General features: G+C 44.9%; 1 protein-coding gene across 3 annotated transcripts in view; it reads left to right on the top strand.

The window, feature by feature from the left end:
- LOC124720393 (zinc finger protein 70-like) overlaps nt 1-10,037 on the top strand; it is a 280,865-nt gene extending 270,828 nt beyond the window's left edge. For 2 of the 3 annotated variants that reach the window (XM_047245734.1, XM_047245733.1), the window contains one exon: nt 8,581-10,036. In XM_047245734.1, coding sequence (XP_047101690.1) covers nt 8,581-9,816 — 1,236 coding nt within the window. In that variant the 3' untranslated portion in view covers nt 9,817-10,036. Of the gene's footprint in view, nt 1-8,580 lie in introns of all 3 variants that reach the window. The other variant, XM_047245735.1, reaches the window with a different exon arrangement.
- The last annotated feature ends 2,455 nt before the right edge of the window (nt 10,038-12,492 follow it).

The following is a 12,492-nucleotide window of genomic DNA, read 5'->3' as shown; positions in this document are numbered from 1 at the left end:
CTGAAGAGTAGCACAATAGACTTCACAGTTGATCGTTTGACCATGGGGAAGGACATCGAATAGAATAACCCTTCAGCGTCCCAGAAGACTGTAACCATGACTTTACCGGCTGAGGGTATGGCTTTTAAACTTTTTCTCGGTAGCGGAGTGGGTGTGGCGCCACTCCATTGATTGCCGTTTTGTTTCAGGTTCGAAGTGATGAACCCATGTTTCATCGCCTGTAACAATCTTTGACAAGAAATTGTCACCCTCAGCCACATGACGAGCAAGCAATTCCGCACAGATGGTTCTCCTTTGCTCTTTATGGTGTTCGGTTAGACAACGAGGGACCCAGCAGGAACAAACCTTTGAATATCCCAACTGGTGAACAATTGTGACAGCACTACCAACAGAGATGTCAAGTTGAGCACTGAGTTGTTTGATGGTGATCCGTCGATCATCTCGAACGAGTGTGTTCGCACGCTCCGCCATTGCAGGAGTCACAGCTGTGCACGGCCGGCCCGCACGCGGGAGATCAGACAGTCTTGCTTGACCTTGCGGCGATGATGACACACGCTTTGCCCAACGACTCACCGTGCTTTTGTCCACTGCCAGATCACCGTAGACATTCTGCAAGCGCCTATGAATATCTGAGATGCCCTGGTTTTCCGCCAAAAGAAACTCTATCACTGCCCGTTGTTTGCAACGCACATCCGTTACAGACGCCATTTTAACAGCTCCGTACAACGCTGCCACCTGTCGGAAGTCAATGAAACTATACGAGACGAAGCGGGAATGTTTGAAAATATTCCACAAGAAATTTCCGGTTTTTTCAACCAAAATTGGCCGAGAAAAAAAATGTGTTGCATTACTTATTGAACTGCCCTCGTAGTAAAAAAACTCGGCTATTTCGTCGACTATTAGTTTCCTTTTCCTGTTTTCTTTTTTCCTTTTTGTGGCCGACTTGTACGTATTTGTCTTACTCTTTTCGACCGCAGCATTTTCACAGTTGTACACAGAACGATTCTCTGGAACATATAATAATAAATAATGATACAACTTTATCCGTATCAACGCTTCGCAGCAATTTGTTGTAGAATTACTCTCTTTATTGTGGTTGTACAAAATGTTGTCATTCTCGCAGTTTCCAGACTCTGCAGACAGCTCAGTATACCCTGTCACCTCGCATCCTAGGAAGCGTTCTCAGTTTCATCGTCCTTAATAACCCACAAAGCTGATATCATTCCTACACAGGTAACATCGAGGCTATAGCAGGCATCATTACGCCCTGACCGGCGCGTTTCGAAAGGTCGTTTTGTGGAGAATGAACTATTAATTTGGCGGCAAAATAATGCAATGGTAAGCAGAAAAAAACGTGTAAAATTTTTGAACAAACGGAAAAATGAAACCGCTTGAGAGCAACACGCTGATGCACACGATACTACTAGGTTAAGGGAGTGAGCTGCACACGAGATACACAGCAAGCGGGTTGATTTGTTTAGTCCTAGCTATGAAACCGGAGTAAGTACCAGCCGTGCTGCTTGCAATATCCTGTAGCGGACGCCTGCGTAAGGAATGTCCAAATCGTATTACATAAGAAGTTTACCAGTGAATCAGCGCAGTATTGTTATTTGTGCCCTGAATTTGGTATGACGCAGATACATTTTTAACAGGAAATACGTCTTTTTATGAAGACCTTACAACAAAAAGCAGCTGATCCACATGTGTAAATCGGCGGCGGAGTCTAATAGGGCGGAAAAATATTTAGTTTCCTTCACTTCATGTACAATAAAATTCACCAGCCTTTCTCCCAGAGCCGGCCGCGATGGCCGAGCGGTTGTAGGCGCTTCAGTCCGGAACCGCGCGACTGCTACGGTCGCAGGTTCGAATCCTGCCTCGGCCATGGATGTGTGTGATGTCCTTAGGTTATTTAGGTTAAAGTAGTTCTAAGTCTAGGGGACTGATGACCTCAGATGTTAAGTCCCATAGTGCTCAGAGCCATTTCTCCCAGAACATATAAACTCTTACGCATATGATGTGCTCCGTTTTCAACTAAAAGTTCAATGTGTTTAGGTAGAAAGGGATAGAATTCTGCTACCTCGAAATTTCCACAGTGTCTTGACGCAAATCCATAGTTGTGACCCCTGAGCATTACGCCTTGTGTGGAATAGTCCTTGACCACAGCGACAACCAATTTTAACACGTCCCGCTAAAATTTTATCTCTGTATGAAGCTGAGATGTTAATTTCCTCTCTATTAATCCCGTGATTTGTCCTGTAGCTTTTAAACTTAACTGGCATTTTCTATGTTCCGCTGAATTTTCATGGGCAGTTAATCGGGATTGACCGATTTTCTAGTCATTAAATCCCTGATCAGGTTTTGCAAACTATGATGTTTCATTAAGTAATAACACACGGGACTGAAAATATACTACCCTTGCTTTGAGAGTACGGTATACTAAAAATAGTTTGTTGTTTCTCACCATTTTTCGTGGTTCTCTAAAACCAATCCATATTTAAATACCTCGGAAAGTTAATATACTGCCTGCATGATTTACTCAAATTACGAGTGTCACTACAATAGAAATGCACACTATTTTTGTAAAAGTACAGTTTTCATTCTGCATGTGTGCAAGTTTTACAGTGTGTAGATACATCCTTTCCGCTTGTTTTCAAACTTAGCTCAACCTGTTCCCGTGAGTGGCGCCGTCACAGCATGTCTTCAAGATGGCTGCTACACTTGACATTAGTCAGAAGCAACGTGCTGTCATAGAATTCCCGTGCTGTGAAAACGCAGCAGTGGGAAACGTCCACAAGAGGTCGAAAAAGGTGTACGGAGATGCTGCTGTCGATCGCAGTACAGTTAGTCGGCGGGCAAGCGGGTTACGTGACGAAAGCGGACACGCCAATACTGAGGATTGTCCTCGCAGCGGCAGGCCTCGTACTGCACACACTCCAGACAATGTGCAGAGAGTTAACAAATTGGTGATTGCTGACAGACGCATCACAGCGAACGAATTGTCACGCTACGTTGGGATAGGGGAACAGGGTTGAAGATGTTGACTCCCCTTGTGCACGCTGCGAAACAGTGGCTCCAACAAGTTGGTTCAGAATTTTGCCTTACGGATATACAGGCGCTGGTTCCAAGATGGCTTAAGGCAGTTGAGAGGTATGGAAATGATGTGGAGAAATGAAAATATTGTTCCTAAAGGATGTATCTACACACTGTGAAATTTTCAAACATGTACAATAAAAGATGAATTAAAAAAATAGTGTTCATTTCTTTTGGAGTGACCCTCGTACAATGCATATTCTGTGCCACATGATGCCACAGATCTGTGCCACAGATATGATCGGGAAGCAATTTATTGATTATCCAGTCTGCAGGATCGTCATAAACGGAATCACTATCATTATTCGCGTTATACGCGTCATTTAGGTTACGGAAACAACTGTTCCTGCGGCATTATTATTGTTTCTAGTATGGGGAACGTCTGATGCAGATAAACCACAAGCCGCACTATTTTCACCGCATTATTACTCGAACTCGAGCTGGAACTAGCTGGCAGTGTTTGATTTTTAAATAACACATCGAGTTTTGCACTCTTTCTCACAATTTGCTCTTTCTTTATCACCTTAACTTTCCCAAGTTTCCGCTACTGAGATCTGTTTACTTTGCTCAAATGTTACTCATTTAAATTAGTACTAAAACACAAATCACAACCTAAGCACTAAACAAATGCACTCTGCTCAGTTTCAAATTCAGCTCAACCGCCAGCCGTGCGGCCGGCTGTTAGAATGAGTGGCGGTATTTTCTCTCAATTTGACGTTTGAATGGGCATTGTTGAGTCTCGACACAGCATATTCATATGACAGTGTTAACGGCGTCTCACATCACAAAGCATAACGGCGAGCAATGAGATGTGTCTTCCTAACGTATATCTCATGAGAAAGTATGACACTAAATAAAGTGAATAATGGTCATATTGTGACGACATAACGTTATTACTGAAACCAAATCTGACCTTTTTCCGTTGCCAGACTTCACCATGAAATTTAAGCTGTTTGTTGCCGATGCTATACCCATTTCATTGTGGTTTAAGTTCGCACTCCTTTACAAGATGGTGAATAAAATGTTAAAGAAAACAAAAAAAAACAGTAACAGCGTATTTGCCGCCCCTTAAAATCCACCGACCCTTAAAACCCGCTGCCATAGGCAGCTGCCTAGTCCTGCCTTGGCCTAAATACCCCTCTGCGTGGACCAGGAGACGTTAGTGCGTCTGGTCCCCAAAGTGTCTAGACTTTCTGTCTCTGTGCCACGTTACAGTTTTGCCTGTACATCATGTAGGAGGTTGTACGCCATGTCTTTAATACTTCTTCCGATAAGTCTTAAACAATAGAGGAGCCAGTCGACAAGACAGTCGAAGTCCGTCACAAATCTGGAGTTATTCGGGAATCACGTTGCCCACTTTCACTAGTTGGTGCATCCACAGTATAAGGCTCTAATGGATGTGGGATATTAAGACACCATTATTCCTAATGCGCATCCCCAACTGTGTGACCCAGCTATGTAAGTCTATTTACACTACTGGCCATTAAAATTGCTACACCAGGACGAAATGCAGATGATAAACGAGTATTCATTGGACAAATATATTGGACTAGAACTGACATCTGATTACATTTTCACGCAATTTGGGTGGATAGATCTTGAGAAATCAGTACCCAGAACAACAAGCTCTGGCCGTAATAACGGCCTTGATACGCCTGGGCATTGGGTCAAACAGAGCTCGGATGGCGTGTACAGGTACAGCTGCCCATGCAGCTTCAACACGATACCACAGTTCATCAAGAGTGGTGACTGGCGTATTGTGACGAGCCAGTTGCTCGATCACCATTGACCAGACGTTTTCAATTGGTGAGAGATGTGGAGAGTGTGCTGGCCAGGGCAGCAGTCGTACATTTTCTGTATCCAGAAATGCCCGTACAGGACCTGCAACATGTGGTCGTGCATTATCCTGCTGAAATGTAGGCTTTCGCAGGGCTCGAATAAAGGGTAGAGCCGCGGGTCGTAACACATCTGAAATGTAACGTCCACTGTTCAAAGTGCCGTCAATGCGAATAAGGGATGACCAAGACGTGTAACCAGTGGCACCCCATACCATCACGCCGGGTATGGTGATGACGAATACACGCTTGCAACGTGCGTTCACCGCGATGTCTTCAAACACGGATGCGTCCATCGTGATGCTGTAAACAGAACCTGGATTCATCCGAAAAAATGACATTTTGGCAGTCGTGCACCCAGGTTCGTCGTCGAGTACACCATCGCAGGCGCTCCTGTCTGTGATGCAGCGTCAAGGGTAACGGCAGCCGTGGCCTCCGAACTGTTCGTGCAGATGGTTGTTGTCTTGCAAACGTCCCCATCTCTTGACTATGGCATCGAGACGTGGCTGCACGATCCGTTACAGCTATGCGCATAAGATGCCTGTCATCTCGACTGCTAGTGATACGAGGCCGTTGGGATCCAGCACGGCGTTTTATTACCCTGCTGAACCCACCGATTCCATATTCTGCTTACAGTCATTGGATCTCGACCAACGCGAGCAGCAATGACGCGATACGATAAACCGCAATCGCGATAGGCTACAATCCGACCTTTATCAAAGCCGGAAACGTGATGGTACGCATTTCTGGTCCTTACACGAGGCATCACAACGACGTTTCACCAGGCAACGCCGGTCAACTGCTGTCTGTGTATGAGAAATGGCTTGGAAACTTTCCTCATGTCAGCACGTTGTAGGTGTCGCCATCGGCGCCAACCTTGTGTGAATGGAATGCTCTGGAAAGCTAATCATTTGCATATCACAGCATCTTCTTGCTGTTGGTTTCATTTCGCGTCTGTAGCACGTCATCCTCGTGGTGTAGCAATTTTAATGGCCAGTAGTGTATATTAAATCAACTGTTTGCCGCGTGAGTACATTTTTCTGTTTAACTCATTACTGGCCAAAACTCTATCGGATCATTTTTGGGACATTGGCCAAATGCGCTATCCAAATTCACAACCTTATTCGCCATGCATAATATTGTAAGAAGCAACACAAACAATGAATAAAGAATGTTTTAATATTATTGAATTTCTATTTAGTATGGTATGAAGCAAAACACTTGTCGTGTACACCAACATTGCACCTATCACAAATTTTTGTTGTTTTTTTCCTTGCAGTAAACACATCTCGTCTGTGTTTTACTTGGCATAATGAAATAATTTCCTGGATCTAGTCGTACATCTATGCTCACCCGTCCTCCCATCAATTAGCTTCCTTGTGGTCCTCTGCGTTTTGGTACTGATCCTGTTTTCTTTGATAGGTAAAACATGACTATTCTCCGTCGGTCATCCAAAAGTGAGGGCTTCTCATTAGAGTTAGCAATTTGGTATGCACGCCATGGGTTTACTACGCAGATATCTATTATCTGTGTGAATAATGGCCACCACCATTTCTTTGACCTTATCCTCGTCCTATAAAGTGATATCTGTTTGTCCAATAGATCTACGCCACCCATATGGGCATTGTATTCTTCAGTGAGATGTGGCATTGTAACAGATATTTCATTTTTCTTTGCCCGTGAATATCTTTTAGAAGAACTCAGAGGAGTAATAGTACTGCAATTTGTGGCTACACATACTGGCTCGTTGTCACTCCATTTCACAACCAGAACTTCGTTCTCTTTGTCAAACATGTAGTCATAGAATCCTCGTTCCTTTTCTTTTGCCATTCTTTTCCGAGTCAGTCAAAGGACATGCATTAGTTCGGATCTCTCTTATTGTTCCTCTAGGTTTCATTTTACTCTTTGCGAGTGTGATCAGTGTGTCAACGCTGGTGAAAAAGTTGTCAAAGAAAAGCTTATAATTCGGATACTCTGATTCTGGAGTCATGCTGGTTACTTCATTTATTACCCTTGCACCTAAAGGCTCCTGTTTGTTGTCAGTCTTGCCACAGTATGGCGAAAAATTATAAAGAAAGCCATTGGAACTTTTAAGACACCAAATTTTATATCCAAATTTGATAGGCTTTCCCCTCAGAAACATTTTAGCTGAATGTTTGCCATAATAACGTACCATCATTTCATCAATTGAGAGTTCTGAATGAAATACGCCAAATTTACCAAATTCCTTTTTCGGCATTTCAAAGTGCAACCTCAGTTTATACATCTTGTCGTTTCTGTGTATTTTGGAGTTGTCATTGGGATGAATGAATCTCTTTATTTCTCGAAACCTAATTCTTGACATGGAGTTGAAGACTAAAGGGACGCCGACATCAGGAGCCTGTTCCCAGTACATATTCTCGTGGAGAACCTTATGATAACCACTCAGGAGTAGTATGCCAATAAATGATTTTAGATCTTCTTTGGTTAGCAGAAAATTTATTTTGTTATGTTGGTAAGCATTGATTTTGCTTTGTTCAATAGTAGTATCCATTAGTTTCTCAGAAAAAAAAATCCTCAAACACCTGGGGCACTGTCTTATTTGCTAGACATTCCGCAACATAATGTTCGTTGCTCTTCCCTGGTTCACTAGTGTTTGTGTACGTTGGTTGACATTTATACCACTTACATTTATATTTTTTTGTAGATAACGTACCAGTTTCTGCTCCACTTCTAACGCTTTCCGTCTTTTGGCTTCTGGAGGTACAACTGTAGCATTAGCTTCATCTCTGCTGGTTATGAGCTCTAAAGTACCGGCTATATATTGTACAACAGACTCATTGTGCAATACATTTTCGTCAATGTCTTCTTCATCTGTTATTACATCTGCATCGGGTGGCATAATCGCCGATTCTACGTCATCATCTTCATCGTCACTCTCTTGATGGTTCTCTAGTTCTGGTTAGAATTTCTTCAAGTGTAAATCCACGCGGCATGTTTTTATCCTGTTGGAATTGTAAAATTCGAATAGAATATGAAAAAAAAGCAGATATAAAGAGCGTAAAACGCAGTTCTTCTCTGTATAATACGTGTATACAAGAAAAGGGGACATCAACAATAAACGATATTGTAACATGCCATTGTCCCATTATTGGGACTCATAAAACATGTATATATTGCACTTGCTTGAAAAAAATCTGAAATATACTTTACCTTACACGGACATGCATGTGCTCATAACAAACACGCCCAGACAACTAAATCACAGCTCATTGTCGTCCAGGAACGCAGCAGACATACAGTGCTGCCAAGTGCGAGAACAAAAAATCGGCAAGTTTATAATTTTCCTGACGTGAAGTATTTAGAAAAAAGTTATTTATTTTACATTTACAGGCATTAGAGCAGTTAGTTGAACCTACAGGTGCAACAATAAAGGCTAAAAGCACCATTGCGTACGTAGAAATAAGTAAAATTAGAGACAATGGCCAGTAATGGGTTAAGAATGAAAACACTATCTAGACAACACGTTTTGCTGCTACGATCGTGTAAAATTTTGCTCAATTCTGCTTTCTGACACTCGCCCATAGAGCCTCGCGATACGCAGTTATACTGGTATTGTAAAACTTTTGAGAAAGGAGCTAGCAGACGTGGTTTGAGTTGCCTCGGTTTGTTGCAGGTGCACCTGACGATCCACAAGCGGCTGCACTCGGACGAGCGGCCGTACGGCTGCGAGGTGTGCGGCAAGGCGTTCCGGCAGTCGGTGCACCTGCAGATCCACCTGCGCCAGCACACCGGCTACCGGCCCTTCAGCTGCGACGTGTGCGGCCGGACCTTCACGGACCGCACCGGCCTCAACAGGCATAAGGCGGTGCACTCGAGGGACCACCCGTTCGCCTGCGACACCTGCGGCAGGTCCTTCCGCGACGAGGACGGCCTGCGCGAGCACCGCACCCACAACACCTGCGCCGCCGGCCCCTTCTCTTGCGACAAGTGCGGCAGGTCCTTCGCGGACCCGTTCGCGCTCAAGCGGCACCTGCGGGTGCACGAGAGCAAGAAGCGGAAGCCGTGCGACGTGTGCGGCGACGGCGGCGCCGGGGGCCGGGCGTGCCGGCACGACAAGCCCTACGTCTGCAAGGTGTGCGGCAGGGACTTCGCGCGCGCGTCCTCGCTCAAGCGGCACGTGTCCGTCCACACGGTGGCCAGGACTTTCGAGTGCGCGAGCTGCCACAGGAGGTTCAAGTGGGAGAGCAGCCTCTGCGCGCACAAGTGCGGGCTCGACACCACCCCGAAGCAGTTCTCCTGCGACGTCTGCGGCAAGCGGTTCCGCTTCCGGCACAACGCCGAAGCCCACCGCAAGGTCCACACGGGCGAGAGCACCCACTCGTGCGAGGTGTGCGGGAAGCTGTGCAACTCTGCGGCCAACTTGAGGAGCCACTACACGGTCCACAGCGAAGAGCGGCCGTACACCTGCGAGACCTGCGGCAAGGGCTTCCGGCGCAGTGGGAACCTGGTGGCTCACCGGAAGACGCACCTCACTGCTGGCCGCGACTACGGACTCAGTCCCGTGACTTTCGACACCGTCAGCCACGTCCGGGAGCACGCCAGTTCGTCGCTGGCTGCTCCGCCGTTGCCCGACGACAACAGTGCCTTTAGTAGTGCATTGTTTTACGAGTGTACCATCTGTCGGAGTTCTTTTACTGACGCTATTAGTTACTGGAGGCACGTAGGTGAACACTCTGGTAATCATAAGGTGGGCGTGACCGGTGGCCACAGTGAAGCGACGTACACTGCACCGCCTGATGTTAGCTTGGAAGCTGCCCTCGACCGTGACACGCAGCCTGTTAACAGTGCCTTTACTTGTGAACCAGAAATGGTAATACCTGTAGGTCCAGAAATTGTACATATGTATTGATTACAGTCTAAATGTGCTATTGTACTTGGTAAAGAATATAGCGGAAATAACAATACCACACAGCTCAAAATTTTTGATGACTGCTCTTTTTGTGGATACGTGCCGATATATCACCTATATCAACACACTGCAAGCCAGCTTTCAGTCTGTAGCGAATGGTACCAGCTGTCGGAGCTCTTTTACTGACGCCATTAGTTACTGGAGGCACGTAGGTGAACACTCTGGTAATCCTGAGGTGGGCGTGACCGGTGGCCACAGTGAAGCGATATACACTGCACCGCCTGGTGCTAGCTTGGAAGCTGCCCTCGACCGTGACACGCAGCCTGTTAACAGTGCCTTTACTTGTGAACCAGAAATTGTACATATGTATTGACTACAGTCTAAATGTGCTATTGTACTTGGTAAAGAATATAGCGGAAATAACAATACCACACAGCTCAAAATTTTTGATGACTGCTCTTTTTGTGGATACGTGCCGATATATCACCTACATCAACACACTGCAAGCCAGCTTTCAGTCTGTAGCGAATGGTACCATCTGTCTGAGCTCTTTTACTGACGCCATTAGTTACTGGAGGCACGTAGGTGAACACTCTGGTAATCATAAGGTGGGCGTGACCGGTGGCCACAGTGAAGCGACATACACTGCACCGCCTGGTGCTCGCTTGGAAGCTGCCCTCGACCGTGACACGCAGCCTGTTGACAGTGCCTTTACTTGTGAACCAGAAATGGTAGTACCTGTAGGTCCAGAAATTGTAAATATGTATTGATCACAGTCCAAATGCAATATGTCACACTTGTGATATTGTTCTCAGTAAAGAATATAGTGGAAATGACCAGACCACACAGCTCAAAATTTTTGACCACTGCTCTTTTTGTGGATACGTGCCGATATATCACCTATATCAACACACTGCAAGCCAGCTTTCAGTCTGTAGCGAATGATACTTCTGGTAGCATTAGCTTTATCCCTCTTCAAATGGTTCAAATGGCTCTGAGCACTATGGGACTTAACTTCTGAGGTTATCAGTCCCCTAGAACTTAGAACTACTTAAACCTAACTAACCTAAGGACATCACACACATCCATGCCCGAGGCAGGATTCAAACCTGCGACCGTAGCAGTCACTCAGTTCCAGACTGTAGCGCCCAGAACCGCACGGCCACTCCGGCCGGCTTTATCCCTCTTCCCTCGTTCCATTTACGAATGATGCATAGCAAAAACGACTGTCGGTAAGCCACTTTATCGCCTCTTATTTATCTGATTGTCTTGCAGTGGGCATTTCACAAGGTGTTAGTCACCACTTTTTTTCTAAAAAAAAAAGTTTGAGGGTACTCCAACATTGTATATAATGCAGCGAAAATGACTTATAACTGAAGCATGAGATAGCACCCGTCTGATTTTAGCCATGACCTCATCAACACATTGAACTACCAAAATACACAAATAAAAAGAAAATCATAGTATCGGACTCTTCAGTTGACTTTACACCTCAAATGAAGCAGGCGATACCGAGAAACACCCAAACATACGAGAGAATGTGGTATCGAACACTTCAGTTTACATCACCTCAAATGAAGCATGCGATTCCCATCAACCCCTGAACAATAACAGAAAATCGTATCTTACACTAACGCCGGCCGGAGTGGCCGAGCGGTTCTAGGTGCTACAGTCTGGAGCTGCGCGGCTGCTACGGTCGCAGGTTCGAACCCTGCCTCAGGCATGGATGTGTGTGATGTCACTAGGTTAGTTAGGTTTAAGTAGTTCTAAGTTCTAGGGGACTGATGACCTCAGAAGTTAAGTCCCATAGTGCTCAGAGCCATTTGAACCATTTATCGTACACTTCAATTGACCTATAATACACCTCAAATGAAACAGGTGAGTCCAATCAACCCTCCGAAATACAAAACAATACAAGGAAATAATACCGAACACATATTTTAACCTATAAAACACCACTAAAAGACACAATACAACAAAAACCATTCACACCTATCATCAACAACAATAGAGTGAACATTACAAAAATCTTTTGTAACCTTGTTTGGCTCCCAAAATGACATAGATGATGGGTGGTATCCCGTGCTTCAACTGACCCAATTTTTAATACAGCTGAAAATTTACTTAATTATAAAACTTACATTAATAGTATTACAACAGTTTCCAAACTGACTTTAGTTCATGGCTGCTGTAGTCTTCACGCCTTCTTAGTTTACTCTTGCTATCAGTAGCAAGATGCTTGCTTGGCGTTTGAGTGTACGTATATCCGTTTAGCACTACCATCGCCCACTATTAGCGGGCGAGGGTACTACATGTTTGTTGAACTGGTTGCCAGCAATTCATTTGCCAAGAACGATTGCTGCAGCTTCGAAGTGCTTGAAACAGTCAATGACATCGCTTTTCCCACCAAAAACTACACTGGTATCGTTCGTATTACAATTAACAACACGAAAAAATGAAATAAAAAATTTACGTCCGTGAAATAAATCTTTGGCTATCTTCCAAGTTCTCAACATCATAAAAAAATTACTTTGTCGACGAAAAAGTTTAGGGGTACGCATCCCCCAGCGTTCCCCCAGAAAAACAGCACTGTTGTTAGTAGGAGAAGTATTGTGTTGCCCTTTTCTTCCTCAAAACGTACTCTTGGCATTTCAGCAGCTCAGGATTGTTACCTAC

This window comes from Schistocerca piceifrons, chromosome 11 (genome assembly GCF_021461385.2).
Source record: "Schistocerca piceifrons isolate TAMUIC-IGC-003096 chromosome 11, iqSchPice1.1, whole genome shotgun sequence".
In the NCBI taxonomy this organism is placed as follows: Eukaryota; Metazoa; Arthropoda; class Insecta; order Orthoptera; family Acrididae; genus Schistocerca; species Schistocerca piceifrons.
This window is presented reverse-complemented; position numbering and strand designations above follow the sequence as displayed.